Source organism: Bos indicus x Bos taurus, chromosome 14 (genome assembly GCF_003369695.1).
Source record: "Bos indicus x Bos taurus breed Angus x Brahman F1 hybrid chromosome 14, Bos_hybrid_MaternalHap_v2.0, whole genome shotgun sequence".
Lineage (NCBI taxonomy): Eukaryota > Metazoa > Chordata > Mammalia > Artiodactyla > Bovidae > Bos > Bos indicus x Bos taurus.
The window spans coordinates 8,058,620-8,085,893 of record NC_040089.1 but is presented as its reverse complement, the minus strand read 5'-3'; the positions used below and the strand labels follow the sequence as shown (position 1 = coordinate 8,085,893).

The 27,274-nt window shown below is 49.6% G+C and overlaps 2 protein-coding genes across 4 annotated transcripts in view; one reads left to right on the top strand and one right to left on the bottom strand.

Annotated features, from left to right (window-relative positions):
- The window catches only part of CCN4 (cellular communication network factor 4), a 32,247-nt gene extending 20,818 nt beyond the window's left edge, over positions 1-11,429 (top strand). The window contains exons 3-5 of one of the 2 annotated variants that reach the window (XM_027560792.1): positions 6,222-6,482; positions 7,892-8,085; positions 9,136-11,429. In XM_027560792.1, the coding sequence (XP_027416593.1) occupies positions 6,222-6,482; positions 7,892-8,085; positions 9,136-9,435 (755 nt within the window). In that variant the 3' untranslated portion in view covers positions 9,436-11,429. The remainder of the gene's footprint in view (positions 1-6,221; positions 6,483-7,891; positions 8,086-9,135) is intronic. The other variant, XM_027560793.1, reaches the window with a different exon arrangement.
- Positions 11,430-19,070: 7,641 nt separating this feature from the next.
- NDRG1 (N-myc downstream regulated 1) overlaps positions 19,071-27,274 on the bottom strand; it is a 56,301-nt gene continuing 48,097 nt past the window's right edge. For both annotated transcript variants that reach the window (XM_027560791.1, XM_027560790.1), the window contains 3 exons: positions 27,055-27,090; positions 24,227-24,278; positions 19,071-21,080 (listed from right to left, as the gene is read on the bottom strand). In XM_027560791.1, the coding sequence (XP_027416592.1) occupies positions 20,869-21,080; positions 24,227-24,278; positions 27,055-27,090 (300 nt within the window). In that variant the 3' untranslated portion in view covers positions 19,071-20,868. The remainder of the gene's footprint in view (positions 21,081-24,226; positions 24,279-27,054; positions 27,091-27,274) is intronic.

Sequence of the window (27,274 nt, the reverse complement as noted above, 5' to 3'; positions counted from 1 at the left end):
TGCTCTTCAAAGGGTAATATCATTTCCTTTGTTGTTCCCAGAGACCCCCTTTCTGAGGCTTTCTGGTCTCCTGCTTCTATCTGGGCTGGCCTTGAGTCATATGATCTTGAACATATGAGCGTTTATTCAATATACATGATCAGTATGATGAAAAGAGGTAAACTGGCATCAGGAAGTGATGTGAATGTTGCTCAATCATGTCCAGCTCTTTGAGACTCCATGGACTATACAGTCCACGGAATTTTCCAGGCCAGAATACTGGAGTGGGTAGCCATTCCCTTCTCCAAGGGATCTTCCCAACCCAGGGATTGGACCCGGTCTCCTGCATTCAGGCAGATTCTTTACTGTCTGAGCCCCCAGGGAAGCCCAAATAGGCATCATGGCAGCAGCTTAACTTCTGAAAATTTACACAAAGCCTCATAAATTCAAGGACTCCTTCCCTTAAGGCTGAATCAAGCTTTCCTCATGCCCATGACTCTGCATGTTCACACACAGCAGACTCTCTTATCTTCAGCTACTGCTACTGCTGCTGCTAAGTCGCTTCAGTCGTGTCCAACTCTGTGCGACCCCATGGACTGCAGCCCACTAGGCTTCTCCGTCCATGGGATTCTTCAGGCAAGAACACTGGAGTGGGTTGCCATTTCCTTCGCCAATGAATGAAAGTGAAAAGTGAAAGTGAAGCCACTCAGTCATGTCCGACTTTTAGCGATCCCGTGGACTGAAGCCTAGCAGGCTCCTCCATCCATGGGATTTTCCAGGCAGGAGTACTGGAGTGGGGTGCCATTGCCTTCTCTGTATCTTCAGCTAACTCATTATATTTCCTGAAGTGTCATTGATGAGGATTATACATATAATTTCAAGTCAAGATACTTATGGATTTATGGTTAATCTATGAGCACCTTCTGCTCTTTTGACATTAATTCCTGCTTCAACCTTCATATCAAGTCATCTTGCGTTCCAAGTAACCATCACTGATTCTCCCATCTTTCCATGTTGCCCCCTTTTACAGAGACTTATTAGCCCCACAAACTAGCGTGTTCAAAGAGAGCTTGCAGATTCCATCTGCATAGAATCATCTGACATGTTGGTTAAAAATGTTTTTCTGAGCCCCACCCCACTCACTCCAGTTCTTTGGCAGTGGGGGTGGGAATCGACAACTTTCAACAAGCTCCCTGGGTGACACTCATACTCGGCTCTGAGACTGACGGCCACAGTGTACAGTCGTTCACATACTCTCTCCCCGTACCCAGGTGAGGAGACCAGGCTGAGCCCTCTTGCACCAGAGTCCCCTCCACTTCTACGGGACTGTTTCCTTTCTTTCCCTCTTTACAGCTGTCCTTCAAGGCAACTCATTGTGACTATATGAGTCTCTAAAGTTGCACTGACACCTCACCACATGCCAGGCACCACAATTTTATAGACATTCTCTCATGGACCCATAGACTCTGCGGACCCACAAGTGCCTCTCCTGCCTGTCTCTACCACCCAGGACCTGGAAAATCACCTCGCTCTACTCCACTCCCCTACCTCCTTATACGTCACCTCTTCACTCAACATAGCCTCTCGGTTCCCCCTCATCATGAGTCTCCGTGTAGCTTCTTTCCTTGCATTTGGAAAGCAGACGGTGGATTTCAGGATACTGTAATAAATATGACATGGGCCAAGGGTTCTCCAGTCACAGAGGTCTACAGACCTTGGAATAAATAAGGTTCAACAAGGGGACAGACTTTTTCAGAGGTGTCAAATGTCCACATCCATTGTGAAATTCCAAAAACAGAGCTATCATAGGAAGACTTTTTAAACTTGTTTGCACAGTGAATACTTTTTTCCAGGCAGATTTTTACCCAATCACCCACCTGCACACCATATACACACAGACACACACACATACGATTCCCCCATGTTCTATGGAACATCTTCTCAGAAATACTGCCATAGTGTCTAAATTCATGGAACCCTAATGCAGTAAAGAAAATAGTCCAGGGTCTGAGAGCTATAGAGAAGGAGATATTTGGGGGCCAGAGGGGAAAAAGAAAGAAGAGGTTATTTACATAGAAAAATCTGTTAGCAGATGGCCAACAACCAATGGACATTCCCCAGGACAGGCTAAATCTGTCCTTAGCGATGTGCTTGTAATTAGGCCAGGACAAGGCAGTAAAAACCAAATTGCAAGAGTGCCGTAAACGACTCAAAGAGGGCATGGTGGGGACTACGGCAGACTAATGCACGTAACCTTTAGCCACTGAGGTCAGGCAGAAAAGGGAGCCTGATCTGGTCTAGCCTACTCACCTTTCAAGAGAATCCAGAAAACAAAATCCAGGTTCATGTATGATTTGTAATTCTGGCAACGCATTCAAAACATTTTTAAAACACACTCCATGAGCCAAGCTAAACACATCTGTGGGCAGAGAGTGACCTCCGAATTAAACTGTTTGGCTATTTTGGTTGTGCAAATATGAGTCTGCATTCAGTGCAACTGGGTCAGGATTGAGGGCAGTGTGGTTTGCTGGAAGGATCATGACATGTACAGGCAGACAGGCTTGGGGTTTTGAATCCTGGCTCTGCCACTTGCTGGCTACGTGATCATGGGCACGTCACTTAAGGAGCTTGATCGAACCAACTCTGTATGATGGCTGAGGCTAAACAAAGAATTTCACAGGAGCCTAAAATGTGATCAGTTGCTCTTGAATATTGCTTCAAATTTCCTTTGTAAACGTCCCCTTAGCTTTGTCTAGGGTTATCCTCAGAGTTTGGGGGGCAGGGCTAGTTTCAAGCTCTGACTCCCTCCTCTGATGAGTAAAGGAACAGAAAATCCACACATGGTGTTTGAAGCTAGACAACCTAAGTTCAAACCTCAGCAACATAATCAACCAACACAATGGGTTTAGGGAAACTGCTTAACCTTTTTAAATGTCAGTTTCCTCATCAAGGAAAATGCAATGAATAATGCCTACCTCTTTGGGTGGTTCGGATGTCAAGTACTTGATACATGGGAGAAGCCCAATACAGAGTAGGGCTAACCCCACCTGATTTCCATCCCTCTACCCACTGATTCATTCACCCATAATGAACACAGGTTAGTGATGGTACATCAGTGGGGTTACAACAAGGCATGGCCCACTGTCCTTGCTCCCAGGAAGCTGACCAGGGGTGGAGCGAGAAGAGTAAAGGTCTGGGTGGCACAGCAAGGCGACTTGAATTCCCAGAAGTCCCTCAATAAGAGGAAAGCCCACCAGGTCATGCCTGAATGGACCCGAAAGTCTGAATGGTGAAGGAGGCTTGGCCAGCTTCCCCATCTGATCAGAAGCTGGTCCTTCAATCAGCTGTAAAGAAACCGAATAAGGAAGGGGTGCCAGAGTCCGCTGGTAGGGCCATCGCTGCCACCCACCATCCATCTTTGCCCCCACCTCCCAAACCTCCCAGGAGACTGTGAACAACTTCCGGAGGCAAATGGTCCCAATCTTGGCTGCAAACTGGATTCACCTGCGGAGCTACCAAGGCCAAAAAATAAAAAACTAAAAATACCGAAGCCCAGGTCCACCCCCAGGTACTGGGGTGTGGTGTGGGCATCATGATTTTAAAGAGCCCCCCTGGGTAGTGCCATTGTGCCGCTGGCGATGAGAACCACTGTGCAAAGGCTCCCAGCACCCAGCAGTGCCCTTGCCACCCAAAGTTCCCACACCCAGGGGCAGAGACTGCCTTCAGCACTCCATCTCCCATCCACCAACACACGAGCGCACTCTGTCCCTGGAGTGAGAGGGCGAGGCCAGGCTGACTCAGAACAAAAGACGAGTGATTCACTAGGTGATTCACTCACTGTTTTGCTTTCCTATTTCCCCTCCTTTACTGGTATCCGATGGAAGGAAATGGACAGTGGAGTCAGAGCTTGGGGGGGTACAGCCTCATCAGACACCAGCTGGGGGGCCTTGAGCAGACGAATCACTGTTCCCCTCACCCACCCAGCTCCCCCTCTGCCAAAGAAAGAAAACAAAGCTCTTCTAGGACAGTCACCGTGAGACTGCGTGAGGTTACTTATCAGATGGTGCCTGGCTCCAGATGGGACGGGCAGTGTTAGCGCCCTTCCTGCCCGTCCCTCCTCCCCCAGATCAATCACCTCCCAGGAAAGCCAGCAGTCACCCCAGCATCCCCACAGGCTGTGATCCTGTCCCCTCCGCTCCGCTGAGCCGAGCGCTGTCTCTTCAGGTGTGTGACTCAACCTCACTGAGACGCAGGTGTGCAGCAGGTGAAAATGCAGGTGATGACATGGTCCCTTTTCCTTCTGAGATGAAGTCAGCAATGCAAGGAAGCCTAACACAAAGCGGGTCGGGTGACCAAGAACCTTCCCTCCTGTGAGATACAGGGATGATGATGGTGGTGATGGTTCAGCTTCAGGTGAATCCAGGAGATACACTGGAACTACTGGCAGACCAGCCCTCCTGGGGTGAGCACCCTGGCTGCCCTGGCATCTCTGTCTGCACTTCTAGACACCGTCCTCAGAATGGGACTGACATGGAAGGCTGGGATGCTGGCCAGAGCCCAGTATTCCCACATCTTTCTTGGAGCTCCAAGCTTGCAGAACTGGCTCCACTCTGAAGTCAACCAGGCATCTCGAGTCTAGGGAAGAGCTTGAGGCCACCCACCCCAACCTTGCTCTTCTGAGGACAGAGCATCCCCCTCCTTCCAGGGCTTGGGACATAGAACTAGGAGTCCTTCCTGATTCTCCTCTCATCCTCACATCCCACCTGTCAGCGAGTCCCTCCAAATAGACCCAGAAGCGGGCCCTTCTCCTCCTGGCTGCCCATCTCTGGTCCAAGCACCACCGCCTCTTATCTGGACTCCCCAGCATGACCTTCTGACTCTTTCCAAACCCCGTCGGTCTGTCCTCAACTCAGCACCATCAAGGTTTTTGTGAAGCATAATTCATATCACTGATTCATCATTACTCACTGAGCACATACTGTGTATCAACCGGAGTTCCAGGCTCTAAGAGCTTTGCGTTTTCCTCTGAGCCTCCGGGGAAGCCCTCTCTCTCCTGCCTCCAGCCCTTGTCCCTCCCTCCCCTACCCTTTCCCACCCCAGGCCTTCCCAGCTGCCTACGTCCCTTCCCTGCCTAGAAGGCTTCTCTCCCAACACCTGGGCAGCTCAGCTCCCTGCCTCCTTTCTATCTTTGCTGAAACATCATCACCTCTCTGAGGCCCTGGCTACCCACCTTGTTTAAATCTGCAACCTTGCCCCTCCCTCTCCCAACTCCCTGCTTTCATGTCCCCATCAACGCTCTGCTGCTGCTGCTGCCACTAAGTCGCTTCAGTCGTGTCCAACCCTGTGCGACCCCATAGACGGCAGCCCACCAGGCTCCCCCGTCCCTGTGATTCTCCAGGCAAGAACACTGGAGTGGGTTGCCATTTCCTTCTCTAATGCATGAAAGTGAAAAGTGAAAGTGAAGTCGCTCAGTGTGGACTCTTTGCGACCCCATGGACTGTAGCCGACCAGGCTCCTTTGTCCATGGGATTTTCCAGGCAGGAATACTGGAGTGGGTTGCCATTAATGCGGGAGACCTGGGTTCAGTTCCTGGATTGGGATGATTCCCTGGAAGAGGGCATGGCAATCCACTCCAGTATTCTTGCCTGGAGAATCCCCATGGACAGAGGAGCCTGGCGGGCTGCAGTCTATAGGGTCCCAAAGAGTCGGATCCGACTGAGTGACTAAGCACACAAGCACAAGTTCATTGAGGGCGAGGCTTTTGTCTCCTTCCTTCACTACTAAATCCCCACCACCTACCACACGCCACAAACAGGCATTGAATGAACCCAGTCTCTTCCAAAGTGTTGTGACGGGTTTCCCATCGCCTCGGCCTCCTCTCACAAACTGTGACCCTCGAGGTGGATAACTGTCAGGACCAGGCTTTGTGCCACTTGCTGGGACAGGACACCGGGCTAGCTGCCTGGGGTCCCAGTCCTGGCCAGGCTGTAGCCTCCCACCCCTCCGTCCAGCCCTCCAGACAGCACCGGGTGTTTCTGCGCAGGTTAAATGGGCTGCCACACCCCCCGCTCAGGTCCCACCAAACTGGCCAGAGCAGCGGGCCAGGCCCTTCTCCACGATGGGGACCCCGGGGGGTGGGGTGTGGGGTGGGGTGCGGGGGCGCGTGATGCAGCGGCAGGGGGCTGCCCTGCGGGTCCGCCTAGCCCCTCGGCCGGCCTGACCCTCTGCGCCTGTGTCCGCAGAGGTGGTTGGCGTGGGCTGCGTGCTGGACGGCGTGCGCTACAACAACGGCCAGTCCTTCCAGCCCAACTGCAAGTACAACTGCACGTGCGTGGGCGGCGCGGTGGGCTGCACGCCGCTGTGCCTCCGCGCGCGGCCCCCGCGCCTCTGGTGCCGTCGGCCCCAGCGGGTGAGCTTGCCCGGGCGCTGCTGCGAGCAGTGGGTGTGCGAAGACGACGCCAGGAGGCCCCGCAAGACGGCGCCGCGCCACACGGGCACCTCCGGTGGGTGCGGGCACGGGCGCGGGGCGCGGGGAGGGCCGCTCCAGCCCGCGGAGGAGGGGATGGCGAGCTCAGTCGGTCCCCAGCGGGCCTCCTAGAACAGAGCCACCGGGTCGGGCCGGGGGCGGCGGCGGCCGCCTGCCCACCGCATCAGTGTGTGTGGCCCAGTGACCGCCGCCTGACCGAGCACTGCCGAGTGGGTGACCTAAAAACCAAAGCCTTTTATCCTCCTCGGCAAATCCTTCCCCACCGCCGCCTCCCTCCCATCCCGCCTCCTCTCTTCAGTCCGTCCGTCCTCAAAGGCCTCTGCTGTCTCCTGTCTCCCAGCATCCTCTTCTCTCACTCATTCATCCCTGCATTCGTAGATCCATCTCCCCAGCGCACCTGCTGTCTCTCCGTGCAGGCTCCCCTCTCTGGCTTCTGGGCTTGTGTTTTATCAAGAAGGACCGGCTTCCTGATAAAAATACACAAGTCCTTTTCTTGTGTATCTTGCTCCATCCCTCTGTGAGATGGCTCCTTGGTCTCCCTGGCTCTTCACCTATCTCCACCTCTCAGCTCACTCCATTTCTTAGACACTTAGGAGCACTCGCCGTGTTCTGCTTGCCAGGATACATCCATTGAAAGAACCAGCCAAGGGTTGGGGTTCAGTTCCCACTTCCTGAGGGCTTACTAAGGATGGGGACAGCTTTTGAGCCCTGTCACATGCCTGAACCTGTATTTTCTATCCATAACCAGGGACAGGAGGCAGGGAGGTGCTGTTGTCAACCCCACTTACAGGTGGGGAGCCTGGGGCTCGGAGGTGGGAGCCAGTTTATTGGAAGCTATCCAGATGCTAAGGGGCGGCGCTAAGAGCTGAACTCAGACAATTTGCCCCTGAAGCCTGCGTGTCCCCTTAGCCACGATGCCCTGAGCATCACTCAGATGAAGTTCTAGCACTGGGGCAGGCACTTCCCTTGACCTTCCCCAGATAATGTCATCTCTGCAGGGGCAGGACCGGTGTCTTTTACCCTTTTATTCCCAGCACCTTGCAGATGCCTGATGTGTACTTGGTCAATATCTGGACCCTTTTATTGCCATACCAGCCCCGCAGGGCAGATGTTATTGTTCCAGAGAAGAGCCTGAGGCCCAGAGTAAGTTGTCTAGAATCACACAGCCTGTAGGTGGTTGAGCAGGGATTGGACTCAGGTCACCTCTCTCTAAAGATGGTCCTCACTCTGGAGAAGTATGAGGAACTCATGACAAGTTCTCTTCTCCCTGGGGACCCGTGCTAGTTAGAAGCCAACTTGACCTCCAAGCAGAGGGACTGCCCACTCGCTGAGGTTCAGGGACCCCAGCCCTTAGGGTTGTGACGGCAGGGATTGGGGGGCTGATGGAGACTGGGAAATCACCAGGTACCTGGTCCCCATCTGCAGGGAACATGGATGAGATAGAGCCGTGGCACAAGAACTGCATTGCGTACACCAGCCCCTGGAGCCCCTGTTCCACCAGCTGCGGCCTGGGGGTCTCCACCCGCATCTCCAATGTCAACACCCGGTGCTGGCCTGAGCAGGAGAGCCGCCTCTGCAACCTGCGGCCGTGTGACGTGGACCTCCGGCCACACATCAAGGTGGGTCCGCCTCCCAGAGAGGGGCAGGCGTTTAGGGTCAGGAAGATCCCCTGGAGAAGGGATAGGTTACCCACTCCAGTATTCTGGCCTGGAGAATCCCATGGACTGTATAGCCCATGAGGTCGAAAAGAGTTGGACATGACTGAGTGACTTTCACTGCAGATAGCTATCAGACTGTATAAGCTTCAGGCCCACACATTGCCTGGATCTGTTCTACCCTCATTTCAGGCAGGGTGCTGGTACATAGTTGACCAGAACAGCCATTCATTCAACGAGTTTAGTACATGCCTACTGGGGCTTCCCTGGTGGCTCAGTGGTAAAGAACCCACCCGCCAATGCAGGAGACATGGGTTCGATCCCTTGGTCGGAAAGATCTCCTGGAGAAGGAAATGGAGACCCACTGCAGTATTCTTGCTTGAGAAATTGCATGGGCAGAGGAGTCCGGCGGGCTACAGTCCATGGGGGTCTCAAAAGAATCAGAATCAACTTAGCAACTAAACAACAGCCATGTACCAGGCAGAAAACTAGACTGTAGGGATGCAGAAAGAGCCTCGCCCTTGAGTGGCCCATATCCCCACAGAGCTCCCTTTAAATAATGCCAGTCCAATTGAATAAGTTGCATGAAAAGTATGTGTGAGAGTCTATGGGAGGCAGAGGAGGAGGAGTTTAGGGTTAAATGAGTCCAGTCTTGGAGGCCATGATGGCTCTACCCCTAACCAGCAGGGGGCGCTTGGCAGGCTGAAGGAGCCCACAAAGTCATCCTGTGTTGGAGAAACTGACCTGGGCATTGGCAAGGCAGAGGCAGGAAAGAAGGGAAATTGCAGGTTGAGAGAGCTGCCCCGTGGCAAGGCAGTCCCTTTGTGCCCTCGGTTTCCTCTTGCATAATACAGCTGGGTCTGTTTGTCTTTGGGGTGATCCTTCCTAGTTTGAAGATGCTGCAGATCTGAAAGTAAGATGGGGTGCATGGCGAGTGAAAAGGGAAGAATTGAGGGCTTGGAGCTGAAACTGTTGATCCTCTGAGCATCTCAACTGAAACCTCCTTTCCCGCAGGAAGGGAAGAAGTGTCTGGCCGTGTACCAGCCAGAAGCGCCCGTGAACTTCACGCTGGCCGGCTGCACCAGCACACGCACCTACCGGCCCAAGTACTGCGGGGTGTGCACCGACAGCCGGTGCTGTATCCCCTACAAGTCCAAGACCATCAGCATCTCCTTCCAGTGTCCCGATGGGCCCGGCTTCTCCCGCCAGGCCCTGTGGATTAACGCTTGCTTCTGCAATCTGAGCTGTCGAAATCCCAACGATATTTTTGCCGACTTGGACTCCTACCCTGACTTCTCAGAGATTGCCAATTAAGCAGCCACAGAACCTGGGCTCGAGGCTGACCCAGTGCTTGTAAAGCAGCCAGCCTTCTGAGGCCCCAACTGAGCCTTCTTTTGTCCACTTCCCACTCGTTTCCAATGACCCAGATCCAGGCCCAGGCCCATGACCCCTTGTCCTGTCTCCACCCATCCAAAGCACCCATCGAGGCACACTCAGGCCCAGACAGTGGGTCTTCTCCTTGGCAGTGGCCCACATACACTCCAAAGAAAGTGCCCGGCTCTGGACAATACACGAGCCCGATCCGGCCTGTCTGAGTCACTGGAAGTCCTGCTGGATCCAAGTCCCAAGGAACAGAATCAGCTAGATCTTCGGTATCACTAATTCCTTCTTTAGATACCAAACCACCAGACTCTCTGGGCCCATTCAGAAGGATAGAGGGGATTTAGGACAGTGGACTGGTCCATTCTTCGGGCCCTGCCAAGAAGGACCCTAATTAGCAGTTTTGACCACTGCATACCAAAGCTCTCTCTCATTCTAAAGACCTGTGCCTACCATGGTCACCGAATATTTGCTAAATGAGGTGAATGGTTGTTTGGTTTCGGTTTTTGGATGGACAGTTGTGTCCATGAATCCAGGCATTGTTGCAGTTAAGTTTCTGTTCACCCATTTCAGTTAAGTTTCTCTTCACCCCTGCACTTTGAAGGGTGTACATTGGGCTCATCCCAGTGAGAAATGCAAGCTGATAAACTTCCTCTTGTTCCTGGGAGAAGTCCCTGGTCACCAGGGTCAGAGCATGGTCAGTCTATTTTCAGAAGGAGCGACTGAGCCCTGCACTGAATCTGCTGCTCCCGGACAGGGCAGGGCACTGGGCACTCAGCCAGCCTCCTCCTCACACCTGACCATCTGCATGCTGGGGCGTTGTAGGACTTGGTGGGTCCCCTCGGACGACATCTCTGACCCCTCAGAGTGGTGTCCTGTGATAGCCTTCTGCTCTGAGGGAACCTTGGGTCCAGGTTGAGTGTGAGTCAAAACAAGAAGTGGGTTCACAAACCAAGAAGTGGGTCCAGTCTGTGTCACCCTGGGGTGGCAAGAGTCCCTGGGCCCAGGGCATGTGTCTTTCTGCCTCAGGGACCCATTTTGCAGACTGTGGGTCTACTGATCCATAAAGCTCAGTTCTGGTACAAAGACAGAAGTTTACCAGTTGTTTCAAAACAGAAGTATATTTAACAGGGATGAAAAGCCAAAAGGGTTTGATGCTAAAAGGAAGAGAAAGTTGTTATTAATGGAAATGAGGCTATTATTTATTTTATTAGTAAAGTATAAATATTTACTGCTACATTTATTTAGTACCTTCTACATGTCAGACATTGTTCTCAGCACTTTATGTGCACCGTTACACTAGCTCATGGAAACTGGGAAGTCGTGTTGAGAAGGGCCCATGATTATTTCTGTTCTTACAAATGTGAAATGGAAGCTCAGTGAGGTAAGGGAGCTTGACCGAAGTCACCCAGCGGGTCAGTGGGGTAGTCAGGATGCAAATCCAAGCTGGATTGACTCCGTAACCCTTATTTTCCCTCAACTTTTAGAGCTTCCAAGGGCATCAGAGCAGGAAAACATGTCAGGATAAGCGACTTCTCCCTGTCATTTTTGGTTCTTATTACTGTCTCTCCAGCTTCTTTCCCAAGAGAAGAGTGTATCTGACTTTCAGATTATTTAGATGTCTGAGCATCAGACAAAATCTAGGATAAACTGAAATCCACGACTCCCCTCTAGATCATTCCCTCCTTCAAATCAGAACCAGCTCTCACTGTGTATTTGAAGATGATTTCGTTACCTGATGCTGCAGACTGAAGGACGGTGCCTTTTTCATGAGGGAATTCTGAATAATGAGCAGAGGGATTCCTAGACAGGGGAAAGGGATTGAAAATGTGTCCTCTTTACTGTGACCTCCTGAATGCCTGGTGCAAGGCATTCAGTGGTGCTCAATGTGTATTTGATGAATAAAAGAAATTGTGTATGTGTCCCTACATGTGTTCAGAAGATCTCTTTCTTCCAAAGGTACATGACAATCTAATTTTTATCAGCCAAATCTGAAATGCCATAGAAAAAGAGACATTTAATATCAAAAGAAAGGCACGTGTTCATTGAAAGAAAAAAAAGCCCGAGAGTTCTTTTGTGAAGAGAATTTTGTTGTTCGGGTGTTCATTCGTGTCTGACTCTTTTTCAGCCCCCATGGACTGTAGCCCACCAGGCTCCTCTGTCCATGGGATTTTCCATGCAAGAATACTGGAGTGGATTGCCATTTCCTTCTCCGGGGGATCTTCCCAACCCAGGGATCGAACCCACGGTTCCTGCATTGGCAGGCAGATTCTTTACCACTGAACCACCAGGGAAGAGAATTTACTCCATGAATAATCTTTCCTGTAAGTCCACATGGATCATGTTGGATTTTTGTAGAGTGAAATCACCTGCCACCCACAGCTTCCAAGGGCAGGTGAGGGCTCACCCCTTTTGAAATTTAGCAGACACCCAAGAACTAGATTCTTACTGAATTTGCTTCCCAATTCAGGAACGTGAACTTGGCTTCCAAGATCATAGAAGGCCTGGATGAGGGACTTGGGGCTTTCATCCCCGGGATGGGTGGGATGGGGTGGCCAGAATGCCCTGGTTTGAGAAATGAATCTGTCCTGTGCAGGCCCCAAAGAGGAAGTCTCAGTTTCGTGTTTTGAAGTCATGGGCAAGGAGACAGAGCCATGGTGCAACCTGTTCCAATAAAAGTTACCAGATGAAAAAAACATTTCTTTATTGAATGCTTAATTGGTGCCAAGCCCTCTGCTAACTTTTGAATTATCTAATCATGGCAGCAATTTTGAGCAAGCATCTCTTTCCCATTTTATAAATGGAAAGTCTGGGACTCAAAGAGTCTGGGGAATCAGCCGTCAAAAGTTGAAACCCAGATCTCTGCTTATTCCGCTCTGCCTTGCTCTGGGAGATGGTGAAGGACAGGGAAGCCTGGCGTGCTGCAGTCCATGGGGTCAGAGATGCAAAGAGTCAGACAAGACTGAGCGACTGGACAGCAACAACAACTTGATTTGGGGGAGGCCTCCAGGCAGAGCCTGAATGAGGCCTGTTGGAGTGTCCACTTCTCCAGACCCTTGTAACCCCATGTCCTGGGATCAAGGAAAGGTAAACAAAAGAATAGTCAAACTTGGGTGGAGAAATTCACATAAGTGCTTAGAGTGAATATCTCTTGCATGCAAAGATGAGTGAGAAAAAGGAGACCTGAATTTACCATGTCACTAATGCGTGCTAACCCTTAGCATAAGCCTTTGGTGAGCACTTCCCAGGCTTTAGGCTAGGTGCTTTACTGCATACCTAATTTAATCCTCAGAGCAAGCCTATGAGCTGTGGCAGTATCATCATTTCCCATTTTAGAGATAGAGCTGAGGCCCTTAGATAGTATTTGCTCAGTGTCTTCACAGCTAATGACCTGCCGACCAAGGTTAGTCTCACGCCTGGGCCATCTCTCCTGATGCTAAGCCCAATTAGTCTGCCCCCACCCACCCCTGCAAACCAAAAGGCACAAGACAACGGCTTACTGACAACAGCTGCAACATTAACTTTGAAAGTGATTCAGAGAGTGATCAAAGAAAGTAGATTCAAACGATATGATTATCTAGGCTCTCATTAACATTTAAATACTGTGTATCCCTACAAATTGTGGGGAAGTAATGCAATCTGTTACTATTACATTAAATTAGGTCACTGATTTTTAAAGACTTATCTTGACCCAAAGTAACTGAAGTAATAACTCTGCCCAGCTGGGAGTCCTGAATGGTCAGAATGGCCTGCTGTGTATTTCTGCATTGTATACATATGTGTGTGTGTGCGCGTGTATGTATATCTGTTTTCAAACTATGACTTAATATTTAAGTATTTCGACTGCCATTTTCAGGCTTTCCTGGTGGCTCAGACATTAAAGAATCTGCCTGCAACGCAGAAAACCTTGTTTTGATCCCTGGGTCAGGAAGATCTCCCGAAGAAGGGAATGGCAACCTACTCCAGTATTCTTGTCTGGAGAATCCCACGGACAGAGGAGCCTGGTGGGCTACAATCCATGGGGTCACAAAGAGTCAGACACAACTGAATGACTAACACACACACACACACACACACACACACACACTGCCATTTTTGTAAGTGACTGAAAAATACATATGAAGAAATGTCTTAGAATTTCCCCATAGAGGGAAAACAGCACTTGGGCAATCTGTCATGTTTTTCAGCATTCCTCATTTTTCTCATGATTTGTGTCGCACGGAACATGTTTATCCAATATGAAGAGGAAGAGTTTTCATTGCTCAAATTCCCTGTTTGTAGCTTTTTGCCTTGAAGCAATAAATCATCAGCAAAGTGACTTAGTGGACTGGGTGAGTTTTCCTGTATTTTCAGTTATTATGAGGCAATGATGGAACATTGAACACTCCCAGTAAATGTGCAGGTGGTGGACATTAGGGTCCCAGATATTTTATACATGACAATAAAAATGGCTTAAAGTTTGAAAATGCACTGAGAAATGGGAATTCTGGTATACAGAAAAGACCAGGGGGGCAAATGTGTTGAGACTGGAAAACATCTCATGTAAATATAAAATGAACATTTGGCATTCATTCACTTACTCATTTATTCAATGTCTTTTTATATTCCCAAGTACCCTGTGGGTGGGCTTCCCCGTGACTCAGTGGTAAACAGTCTGCCTACAATGCAGGAGCTGTAGGAAACTACAGGAAACTCGGATTTGGAATATCCTGGGTCTGGAATATCCCCTGGAGAAGGGAATGGCAACCCACTTTAGTATTCTTGCCTGAAGAATCCCACGGACAGAGGAGCCTGGAGAGCTACAGTCCATGGGGTGCCAAAGAGTCGGACACGACTGAAGCCACTTAGCATGCACGCATCCTGTGGGTACCTGGAGGTCTGGGACCATGACTGCATCTTCTAAGCCTAGCACATATCAGGGATTGGGGAGCATGGGTTGATGGATGGATAGAGATCTACTGGGCTTCCCTGGTGGCTCAGATGGTAAAGCATTTGCCTGCAATGCGGGAGACATGGATTCAATCCCTGGTTCGGGAAGATCCCCTGGAGAAGGAAGTGGCAACACACTGCAGTACTCTTGCCTGGAAAATTTCATGGACGGAGGAGCCTGGTAGGCTATAGTCCATGGGACTGTCACAAAGAGTCGGACACAACTTTTCTAGAGATCTATTGCCGGGTGCCTTGGGAACCAGGGGAGTGAAATGAAGTGTAAGGAAGTTTGCATAAAGAGGAAGAGGAAGCTGCTAAAGGTTGGCTTATTGATAGCAATGAGAACCATATCACCCTGCCAGTAAAGGAGACAGAATTAAGAACCAGATAAAACGGTAGAAGCAGTTCACTGCCTGGGTGGGATTAATTAACGGGTGCACAAATGTCCCCACAGGCAATAAAAGCGATAAGGTCCTCCACGTTGTTAGCCCCAGGAACTAATCCATGTTCTATAATCTGAAGATGCCAACAGGTGGTTGTGTGAGTTATGTGCTCAGCCAATTGTTTTCAAAGGTTAGAGTGATATAGTCCATTTTAGAAATGGCTGCAGAAGCCATTTCATCTCTGTGAGCTTTTTATCTGTGAAGTAAGGATAACTCAACCTCACAGATAAAGATAAAAAGGGGAAAAGAAACCATAAAATATGCTAAATATGACTGTTATTAGTGATACCATCTCTGCAGGCTGTCCGTATCATGAAGTCACATGGTCGGTGCTTTCTGCAGAGGGCGGGGCATTCAGGAAATTTTTCAGAGCAGGAATGAGGAAGGGCCTTTTCTTCAACAGTGAGTTTGCCTGTCGATGGATTTAATTTCAAAAGACATAGCAATTCACCTGCTACAACCACATCCATTACTAGGAATCCCTGCCGTGTGTACGTTGGGTAGGGGCTGGAGTATCATGAACTAACCTCTAACCGCACAGAGCAGTGACCCAGTTCGATCCCTGGGCTAGGAAGATGCCCTGGAGGAGGAAATGGCAACCCAGTCCCGTATTCTGGCCTGGAGAATCTTATGGACAGAGGAGCCTGATGGACTACAGTCCATGGGTTGCAGAGTTGGACACGACTGAGCACAGTGCAGCAGGGACCCAGCCAATGACCAGTAGTGAGGTTGTGTCAGCAGCTGTGTGTGAACATAGTATTTCCTCTGACCCAAAGGTGGGCCTCCCAGTTGGTGCTAGTGGTAAAGAATCCACCAGTGAATGCAGGAGACACAAGAAACACAGGTTCAATCCCTGGGTGTGGAAGATCCCCTGGAGAAGGAAATGGCAACCCACTCCAGTATTCTTGCCTGGGGAATCCCATGGACAGAGGAGCCTGGGTGGCTATAGTCCTTGGGATCATAGAGTCAGACACAACTGAGCATAGCATAGCAAAAGTGGTCCACAGACCCTAACCTCTCCAGTTGAAATCATCTGTATTTTTCTTATCACAGTAGTGGCAATTATCTCGAGATGCTATTATGTCCATAGTTGATTGGACAGCAAATAGACATCTGAATCAGGCTGATCCCATTCTTCTCGTTAAAAGACACAAAGACCTGATTAGTTCTGAGTCCCAGAACCAGAAGGTCAAGTAGCCTTTGGGTTAGGACCATGGTTTTATGCTTTAGAGACACAGGGAAATCTGATCTTAGAAAGCAGGAGGCTTATCTCCTCACCAATCCCATCTTCAACTCAGAAAGCCAAACTTCCCCCTTCTGCCCTTGGATTCCATGTGGGACACAGTTGAGTTTTCATGCAGCCTGAGAAGCCCAACATGGATTTAGGCTACATTTAGGGCCTCCCAAGTGGCACTAATAGTAAAGAATCCACCTGCCAACGAAGGAGATGCAAGAGACATGGGTTCCATCCCTGGGTTGGGGAGATGCCCTGGAGGAGGAAATGGCAACCCACTCTGGTATTCTGACCTGGAGAATCTTATGGATAGAGGAGCCTGGTGGACTACAGTCCATGGGGTCGCAGAGTTGGACACGACTGAGCACAGTATGGCAGGGACCCAGCCAATGACCAGTAGTAAGGTTGTATCAAAGAAGGGGAAGGAGGAAGGGGCAGATGGAGGCCTGTGTTATCCCATACAGAGCCTGCATGTGGTTGGTCTTGGTGTACACTTGGTCTTCCAGCTGCTGCTGAAACCCAAGGGTCTGGGAATCAAAACCAAAACAAGCAGCTAGAACAGAAATAGGTCCCCAGCTGGCAAACCATCTCTAAATAGCATCCGATACATGCAAACACCTGCAAGCATTCACTTCTCTTGACGACGGAAGCCTGAGCTCCCAGGAGCTGATCGTGGGAGGTCTAGGGGGCCCTGTGCCGAGTATGTGCCCACTGAGATGGTGATTTCCTGCTGACTCTTCTTGCCTGCATTTCCTTTGTTCCTGTCTCTCACACAGGACCTGACACAGAAAAGGCATTTACTGTGAATGCAGAAAAAGAATGAGCCTGTGTGCTTCTCCTCCTGTGTCTAAAGCAGGGCCCTTAAGCTAGAGGTCCTTGGACCAAGGATCCATGGATTACATTCAGGGGTCGTGTGCTTGGATGAGGGAGAAATGGATCTTTGCTTTTGTCATTGTCATTGTTCATTCAGTTGTGTCCAGCTCTCTGCAACTCCAGTGACTGCAGCACGCCAGGCTTCCCTGTCCTTCACTCTCTCCTGGGGTTTGCTCAAGTTCATGTCCATTGAGTTGGCGATGCTATCTAACCATCTCATCTCTAATTGCAATTTAGCATTTCTTCCTACTTAAATGTGGTCCATAAACCTTAACACTGCAGTTGAAATCACATGTATTTTTCTTATCGCAATTGTGGCCGTTTTCTTAAGATGTTTTACGTTCATTGCTGCTGCTGCTGTTGCTGCTAAATCGCTTCAGTCTACCTTGAAATTATATTGAGACCTACCTCCACATGGCTATTTCACTTATCAATAAAGAAACGCATGATGTTGTCACAGTTAGAACATTTGGAGAATTACACTTCGAAGTGTAAGCAGTGTCTCCTGCAATGTCATTTGCTGGATTTATTGTATGCATTAAAGCTCTTCCTGCCTCCCTCTCTGACATGTGCAGCACACACGGTCACCCTCCCCGCCTTCTCTGCCCACTCACTTGCTGCATGATGACGCAGACTGCAAAAGTGTTGACAGCTTATTACAAATGCTGAGAAACTCTTCAAGGATATGAAGAAAAGCCAGTATAGATAAACAGCATGCTAGCTATTTAAGAGGAGGGTGTTAAGTGTGGGCTGCATTTAGTAACTTGCTTCCAAAGAACAAGTATGGAAAAGCAGAAAAAGTGATTTGATATAGGAGACACCTAGCAAACATGACCTTGGCCAGGTGATCAAGGTCAACCTCATCCCTGTTAAATCACGTTGACCAATCATACTGACAGCACAAGGCGATGAGGATGCCACCGAGTGTCTGCATTCTTCATTTTCAAAACTCAGAACCCCAAATGAACCATGAGAACACCATGCACACAAACCTCAATCGAGCGTCGTTGTGCAAAATGCTCCACCAGGGCTTCTCAAAACTGCCAAGGTCATCAAAAACAAGGAAAGTCTGAGAAATTCGTACAGACCAGAGGGAACAAAGGAGGCAGGATGAAAACAGACAATGGGGGAAAATGGTGAAATCCCAAGAAAGTATGGAGTTTAGTTAATAGTAATAGATCAGTGTTGATTTGTTAGTGGTGACCAATGAATCGTAGTGACAAGTGATGTTAATAATAGGGGGACCTAGGGGTGGAATATATGGAAACTCTGTACTATCTTTGCAACTGTTTGCTAATTGTTTAAAACTTTTTACTTTCTGGCCACACTGCACAGCTTGTGGGATCTTAGTTCCCTGATCAGGGATTGAACTCATGCCCCCTGCTTTGGAAAGTGCAGAGCATTGACCACTGGACCACCAGGGAAATCCTTTGTGGTATAAATTTTAAACTAATCTTAAATAAAAATAGAAGATTGTAGTGAAACCTGTTAACATTTTTAAATACAAGTGCAAGAAGCATTACAGGCTTATCACTGGGTGGTCTTTTCACACACTTTCCTATTAAAAAAAAAAAAGTTTCCTTCTTAATTATAGGTTGAAAAGCTTGATTCCTTTGTCACTGTGTTATCTGGCCACTAAAGTGCCTGAAATGGGGCTGGTCTGAATTGAGATGTACTGTGATGTAAAATGAGTTTCCCAGGGGCTCAGCGATACAAAGCAGAAGCTGCAGGAGACGTGGGTTTGATCCCTGGGTGGGGAAAATCCCCTGGAAGAGGAAATAGCAACCCACTCCAGTATTGCCTGGGAAATCCCATGGACAGAGGAGCCTGGTGGGCTACAGTCCATGGGGTCTCAAAGAGTTGAACACAACTGAGCACAGACATGAATGAATGTGATGTGAAAATACACCCTGGATTTCTCAGTAGGAAGAAAAGAATGCAAGGCACCTCGATAACTGTTATATTGATTCTATGTTAAAATGTTAATATTTTGGATATGCTGGCTTTCATGTATTATTAAAATTCATTTCACTTGTCTCTTTCTACCTTTTTTAATGTGACTACTTGAAGATTCGAAGTTACATCAGTGGTTCGCATTGTATTTTTATTGGACAGTGATGCTCTGAAGAATTCCAAAGGTGAGAGGCATGTGGGCAGGAAGCCCCAGGTAAGGAAAGACCCATCTCAATGCATGATCTCTCAGGTGGGGGGAAAAGACACAAGCCACTGCAAAGTTACAAATTTATTGGTCTGGAAATAAATACAAATATCTCATTAAGAAACTCTTCTGGAAAGACTTGTACATAACAGCTTCTTGTTCTGATTCAGCCACTTCTGCCTCCCAGGTGGTAGGTGACAGGTAAACTGAGTCATAATCCCCCAAGCTAGCTAGAAGGCTTGACTACTTCCTCCCAGTAACCACTAGGCCCCGGTGGTTGATGCACGTTCTTCCATTCATTCTGATCAAAACTTGCTATACGAAGATCCATGGTTAGCCAAAATGAGATTGAAAGGCAGTAAGTAGTACAGGAACTCAACAGCTATGTTGACACTGCCCAGAAATGTCAGTGGTGCCACCCTGCTCAGGGAGAAGTTAGAGGGGCAGCGAAGAGGGGAAGGCAGGAGAGAGAAGGAAATCCCATGGAATACATGTTTCAGACTCTGTACATCTTCTGGGCCACCACTCCCCATGTGAATCCCACCCCCTAGCTGAAGATTCTGGAAGGTCACCAGGTCAGAAACCTTTGGCAGTCAAGTTCAGATTCACCCCCACATTGTCAAAGATTGGAAGCAGGATTTATCACACACGATTCCTGGGAACCAGATGGGATCGACTGAAATCACAACTGCACTGGATTCCATCACAACCACAAGGAATTCCTTACGTCTAATCACCAAAAATACCACCCCACCCCAACGCCCCTGCCCCAGTGCTGCTGCCTGGAGACACAGCACAGCCAGCCCCAGCTGTTTGCAATCTTTCTCTCCATTTCAGAGAAAACAACTACAAATCTACACACTCTTCCCCATGAATGAAATAACCACTCGTTCATGTATTAGGGGTGGGATGTAGGGGCGATGGAGGGGGAGGCAGGCAGCTGATTCAAAGCTTTAAACACACAAATACCAAATGCCTGCCAAGACCGTTTCTTTGAAAAACTGGAAGATTTTGTCCCTTACTCTTGTCCGTTAAAAAATGCCAGGAAAACAGGCTTCTGGGCGTCAATCATAAAAAGTGTATATATGCACAAACGTTTAAAAAAAAAACCTATTACTTCAAGTTAACTATGGAGATTTGCTTTTTCCAAATACTTCGGAGCCTCCACGTCAATTCCACCTCTCTCCCTGCTTCCCGTTTGGCTTTTTTTTTTTTAAATAGCTCCCCACCACTCCCTGCTCTCCCCCTCCCCAGTCAGAAAGGGCTTGGTTTCCAGAATCTGGGTCTGTTTTTTCTTTAGTTGGAGAGGAAACAGGAAGTAGGCGGGCCGGGCTTCCAACAAGGTGTCCCTTTGCGCCAGGATGCTCCGGCCAGGCTAGCCTTGGATAGATCGAGTGTTTACTCTGTGCTGGTTTCTGGCAGTTTGGCGTCTCCAAAGGAGGGTAGGAAGGTGGCCTCCCAGCCCCTCGTTCGGGGGGAGGAGGGGGCACTGAGGTGCACCTTTCCCTCTGGTCCACCCCACCCTACCCTCACCAGAAAGGGCGACCCCACAAACACCCAATCTCACCGTGTCGTCACCAGAGCTCACTTGTACAAATAAGCTTTGGATTAATACCGAGTTACGAGTTAACGTGCGGTTGGCAGGCAGGGGTGGGGAGGGGGGCCGGAGGAGGGGCAGCTACAGCGATCGGTCCCAGAGTCCAGGGGAGGCCGGCCGGCCCCGAGGCCGCCTAGCAGGACACCTCCGTGGAGTTGGGCCCGGCGCTGCTCCCGGGGCCGCCGGAGTTGGGGATGATGTCCAGCCGCGTGCCCTCGCTGGTGTGCGAGCGGCTGCGAGTGCCCTCGCTGGTATGCGAGCGGCTGCGGGCACCCTCCAGGGACGTGACGCTGGAGCCTGACGCTGTGCGAGACCTCATCAAGCGGGTCATGCTGGCGGAGGGCACTGGAGAGAGAGGAGAGAGCCGGTGAGGGAGTGGGCAAAGGCTGGAGACACTCGCACCTTGGCAACGCCGCCTGCCGTGTGCCCTGCCTGCCCATGGAACCTTTGCTCCTGTTCGTCTTCAAGGCCATCCAGACACTGGGCTCCCCGTCATTTCTGTGCCCACTCGAAGAGGTGAAGAGCCAGGCTCAGGCTGGGTGAGGACTGATGGGTCCCACCCTGGCATGAACCCACCAGCTGAGTCTCGATCGCAGCTGTCTGCTACTCGCTTACCAGCTGTGGGACTCGAGGAGCATCCCTCTCTGAAACCCCGGCCCCACGTGTAAAATCAGAATACTACCATGGTCCCCTGGCTATCAGTGCCCGAGTGCATGCCCACCACCCTGTGATGTCAACAGTTTCTAGAGTCAGGAGGATGTTCATAGTCGGCCCCGCTAATCCCTGCATGCCACAGGCTGGAAACCGAGGCCACACAGAGTGGTCAGCTGTGAGCTCCCAGGAACTCTTGATGGCACCATCCATTCCGAAGGACTTAAAATGCCCTTAAACATGGCAGGTGGCTGAGACGGTGGGATGAAAAACTCCACCTGTACTGGGTTGAAGAGCACCCTCCCAAGTTCACGAGCACCAGAATCTCTGACTATAACCTTATTTGGAAATAGGGTCTTCACAGATCTATCTAGATGAGTTCATCCTTGGTTAGAGTGAGCGCTAATGCAATGGCTGGTTTCCTCCTAAAAGGAGACAGATGCACACTCAGGGAGCAGCCGTGTAAAGACAGGGCAGAGGTCAGAGTGATGCAGCCACAAGCCAAGGGCTGCTGGCAAGCACCAGAAGCTGGAACGAGGGAAAGAAGGATTCTTCTGAGAATCCATACAGGGAGCGTGACCCTGCCTACATCTCGGTTTTGGACTTGTAGCCTCTAAAACTGTAGTACTGTGAGAGAATAAATTTCGTTGTTTTAAGCCATGCAGTGTGTGGAGATTTGTTATGGCCACCCTAGGAAGCTACTCCATCAGCCGATTGAAGCCTCTTTGTCAAGATCACATTGAATAAAAGACGCCACACACTGAGGCAGTGATAAGTACAAATGCATGGAGGGGTTATGTTATTGGCTCAGTGGGCATATGTGTTGGCTTTCCACCACAGATACTGACAAACAGAATTCATCCTTGCATACTGAATCTTCTTCTTAAAGAGCTAGCTCCTGAATCCAGGAAAAAATCAGGTCAATCCCACACCTGTTGCTCACATACTTTCTCTGAGCCCCCCTGTTCCTTGATCCCACATGTGCAGTCTTACTGACCCTGCAGGGCTCTGGTAACCCTAGCATGGAGTCATGGATGCTAAGGGCTTGTCACAGTGGCCCACGGCTGTGAGCAGGCACTCGGGAAATAAACGATTCCTTTCCTCATCTTTGGAGGATGCCTCTAGCTCTTTCTGTTGTCTTTCCCTATGATCTGCAGGCTGCTTTCTGGAAATAGAAGCCAACATAGTGGGTGGGGGCAAACAAGGCCGGCCTCCCACTTCCTTTCTCTCCAGAATGCACTTTCAAAGCAGAAATCCAAACCCATGGCAGGTTCAAGACGAACAGTTACAATTCAGGCCTGCAAGGTAAACAAAGCCCTTCTCAAGTTACTGCCTTTGCTGCACACTTTCCCAGAGGGGCAGAGACCCACAGACAGATGTTTTCTGTTGGAAGAGGGTTCTTTGGGACACGGTCCTGCATGGAGCATGAAAATCAGGCTTGCTGCTCTCAGCTGTGCTAGAAACTAAATGTGGCTGAGGCCAATCTGAAGACTGCGGTCAGTAGACCAAACATAACATTACTATTTTAAATGAGCAAACAGTTTAAGCCTCAGGAAAATAAAGAAAAAAAAAAAGGAAGTGACTAGACATTCAGACTTCTTAATTAAGATGGGCACTCGAATTAGAAATCCAGGCAGCAGAGCGAGAGAGAGCAAAACCAGCCACATGAGGGCTGAAGCTGTGGCTGACATGCCAACATCTGCCGACGCTGGCTGCTGCCCGGAGTGTGGCTGGACTTAGGGCTGGCTGTCCCGGCCTCGGTACTGTGTTGCTGAAAAGGGGCTGTGTGTGTCTGTGAGCAAACTGGAGCCATACTGCAAAGAGGCTGCAGGTTCTTTAGTTGTGCTGCTATTTATCCTTCAATTCTCAAATCTAACGATTTAGCAGACATGCTCTGCCTTGAATATAAGTGACTTTATCACCCATTTGCTCGGAGATTTGCAGTTTTCGAAGAACTTTCACAGATCCCCAATCTGCTTCTTGCTTAATTTCTCAAAGCCTCAGTTTCATCATTTGTAAAATGAGGATAAGAGTATCTCCTAGGATTATTGTGATCATTAAATGAGAAAAAAAAAAGGACTTAATGATTTTTCATCACCACCACCACCATCACCACCACCACCACTATCTCACCCAGCACCATCCTCACGCCACCACCATCCTCATCGCTTCCAGCACCATCACCACCACCACCATCATTATTATTGCCACCATCCATCCTCAGGCTTCCCTTGTGGCTCAGCTGGTAAAGAGTCTGTCTACAATGCGGGAGACCTGGGTTCGAGCCCTGGGTTGGGAAGATCCCCTGGAGAAGGAAATGGCAATCCACTCTAGTACTATTGCCTGGAAAATCCCATGGACAGAGGAGCCTGTTAGGGTACAGTCCATGGGGTCACAAAGAGTCGGACACGACTGAGCGACTTCACTTTCATCCATCCTCACGTCACCAGCACCACCACCACCATGACCAGCATTACCATCCTCACGACAAGTCTCTTAGGGAAACATGTAATCAAAATTAAAAAAGATTTTCATGGTTTCATGGGCTGTTGTCTTCTTGGTTCTCAGAGGGCTAGTCTTCACCCACACCTTAAAACATTCCCTGGTGTGAAACAGCTTCTGTTCAACAACGGGGGGAGAATGAGCCACTAGGGTATGAGGAGACACTGGAAGCTCTGTACTGCGGCCCACCCTCCACACACCTAAGTACTTCTTCCCTGACATGCCTGGCGTGCGAAAAGCTAAAGCTGCCCACGGTGACACAGAATCCTCGGCCCAATCCGTTTCCAGTTCCCACCACTGCCCCTCGGCCCACCCCTGCTGGGAAAAGCCATACTCACTGTATCCCATGCCCTGCACGAAGTACTTGAAGGCCTCGGCCAGCTTGGCCGGCTGCAAGAGAAAAGAGCGAAAGTGCAGTCAGTCACCGGAGGTCCGGATCACTCAGGGCCACTGGGAGCCAGGCCTGTGGTCCCCTTCATTAAAGAGCTTGGCAAAAGACAGAAACACCACGTGTTGACAGGACAAAAATACAAGAGGAAAGCAAAGAACGGGATGATTATGGAGAACCAACTTAGCTTTGACCAGGAAGAACGTTCACGTTCACTACACAGCTGGAGAAATTTAGTCAAGTTACATGACCGGTCTGAGCCAGCTTTCTCACCTATATAATATGGGCAGAGTGCTACACCTGCAACTGAGGATTTCTGTGAAGAATACATCACTGGATAAATTGATGCGTCCAGCTCAGCGTCTAGAATGTAACGGCCACTCACTGTGCTAAGGGCTTTGCAGCACTCTCTCATCTTCTCCCAACAATGACTTTGCGAGGTTAGTACCGTCTTCATATACATTTCATAGCTGAACAGATTTGGAGAGAGAAACAATCCATCCAAGGTCTTCTGGTTAATTAGTGGGCCTGCACATTAACCCAGGGTTTTCCAAATCCCGTAGCAGCTTACTCTCACCCCAGTAGCAGGCAGGCTGGTGGCTGGCTGGATGAAAGGATGGTGGATACATGGATAGATGAAAATGAAAAAAGGTGGATAGAAAGAAGGAAGGAAGATGGATAGATGAATAAAAGAAGGATGGATGGTCTTAAAGAAGGAAGGATGCAAGGATGAAAGGAAAGGAAAATGGAAAGAAAGAAGGATAGGATGAGAGGATGGACGGATGGATAGATGGATGAACAGACACATCTCTTATCAACTGGGCTACTTTAAATAAAATGAGCTGGGAATGCTGCATACATACCCAGTTTGACCAATTACTCTCAAAGTTTAATCTAAACCAGGAGGTGAATGTTTGGGTAAAGGTCATATCTGAAGGCTAATTAATTCCAACTCTCAAATGTAATGTCTATTCTCACACCCTTTCACTTCACTGGTGAGCCATCATCAGAGTGGCCTTGTCCACCTCCACCAACTCCTGCCACTGTTCTCAAAGAGCCAGATGATATTTAAAGAAGAGTCTGTGCTAAAAGTGCCCTCTAGGAGTCACGGGACAATAAGATAAGAACGAGAGGTGCAAGCTGGAGCTGCGGAAAGCCAAGGGCATCTGTGTTCAACATGGCAGACAAAACAAGATGACGGGCTTGCAAATGAGATCTCAGCCCAAACTCAGCTCCCCTGCATGCCCATAGGCAATCTCTGCCACCTGATAGCCTCAATTCCCCTTCTGTGGCTGCGGTAGAAGGCACATTCTTCCTCTCTCTAAAGCTTATTGCAGGGATTGAATGGAATGAAGGATGGGAATGCCCTTTGTAAACACACCCAACTTGCAAGGGCAGGAGAAGGCAGGATGACAGAGCCATTGGTTCTTGTTGGGCTGCCCTCTTGCGGGGCTGGGCTAGTTTAGCTCCTGCCATGACATTTAAAATGTGTTATGGGACTTCCCTGGCGGTCCAGTGGTTAGGACTCTGCTCTTCCACTGCAGGAGCCACAGTTTGATCCCTGGTTGGGGAACCACGATCTCACACCAAAATAAAATAAAAAATGCTTTAATTATGGCTAGGGTTAGAGTCTTCTCATTTCAAATAGAGAAAGGAATAAAGGAGGGGGAGAGGAAAGAATAATGGTGCCCCTTCTCTTCAGCCAATTTAAGTTGCACTGTCTCAGCAGGGTGTTGAGCAGGCAGTGTGGATAAACAGCCCATCATAAAATAGTGTGCAACTATTAACTCTTATTTACATCTAAGCAGGCTTGGCTGGGCACCCATCTGTTCCTGCTGAAACTGAACCATCCCATCCTTCTCTGGCTACTCCCAGCTATTAAACAGGCAAAACTCAACAGCAGATATGAACGTGAAAATACTTTGTTCTTTGCCAGTAGAAACAGAGAGGGACACTGGAAAGGGAGACTAAGAGAGCCACCCGAGGCCACTTGTGCCTGATTACTGCTGCATGCACACAGAGACACACACATGCACACATACATGCACACACACACACACTTATACACGTGTGTGCACACATACATATACACATGTGCACGCACACACATACACATATGCACGCACCCACAGGCACATACATATACGCACATGCAGGCACACACATGCATATAGACACACATACATATACACATGTGCATGCACACACATGCATGTACCCACAGACAAACACATATACGCACATACATGCACACACATACACATGTGCGTGTACACACATACATACGCACACATGCATGCACACAGAGACACATACATATATACACATGGGTGTACATACACACACATACATATACACGTGTGGATGAACACACACACACATACACATGTGCACACACACATAGGCACACACACACACTTTGGCCCATCTCCTCTCTGTGCTCCCTGCTCTGCCCTTGGGCTCTGGGAGCCCATGGCTATGGCCTTTGGACTTCGGGGTCAGGCACACCTAGATTCTGGTCCATGACTGCCAAGCTATGTCCACTCAGCAAATCCCTTCCTGCCTTGAACCCAGTGTCATCCGCTCCACAGAGGCTCGTGCAAGAGGATCTGACATGTCCTGACGTGCAAGCACTTTTACAAACGGTAACAGGTCTACAACATGTCCTCAGACGTCACGGTGTGGGGGCAGGGGGGAGCAGGCAGCGAGGGTAAAGGGGTTAACAGGTCCCAGAGACCCCTGCCCTCCATGTGGGGAGTGGAGACAGGTGTGACTCACCTGAGAGATCTGCGGGAGGCCACCGCAATCTGCCATCTGGGGAGACAGGGAAACCGGTTAGTGCAAGGCCTCGGTGGAGGGCATGCCGACTCGGGCCTGGCTGCAAGTGGGCATCCACTCTGCCTGCTGCCCTACCCGGGTCCCGCCCTGTGAGGGGACCCGGGCAGGTTATGGGTGGGGAAACCCCCACGTCCCTCGGCTAGGCTGCTTTGATTATTAA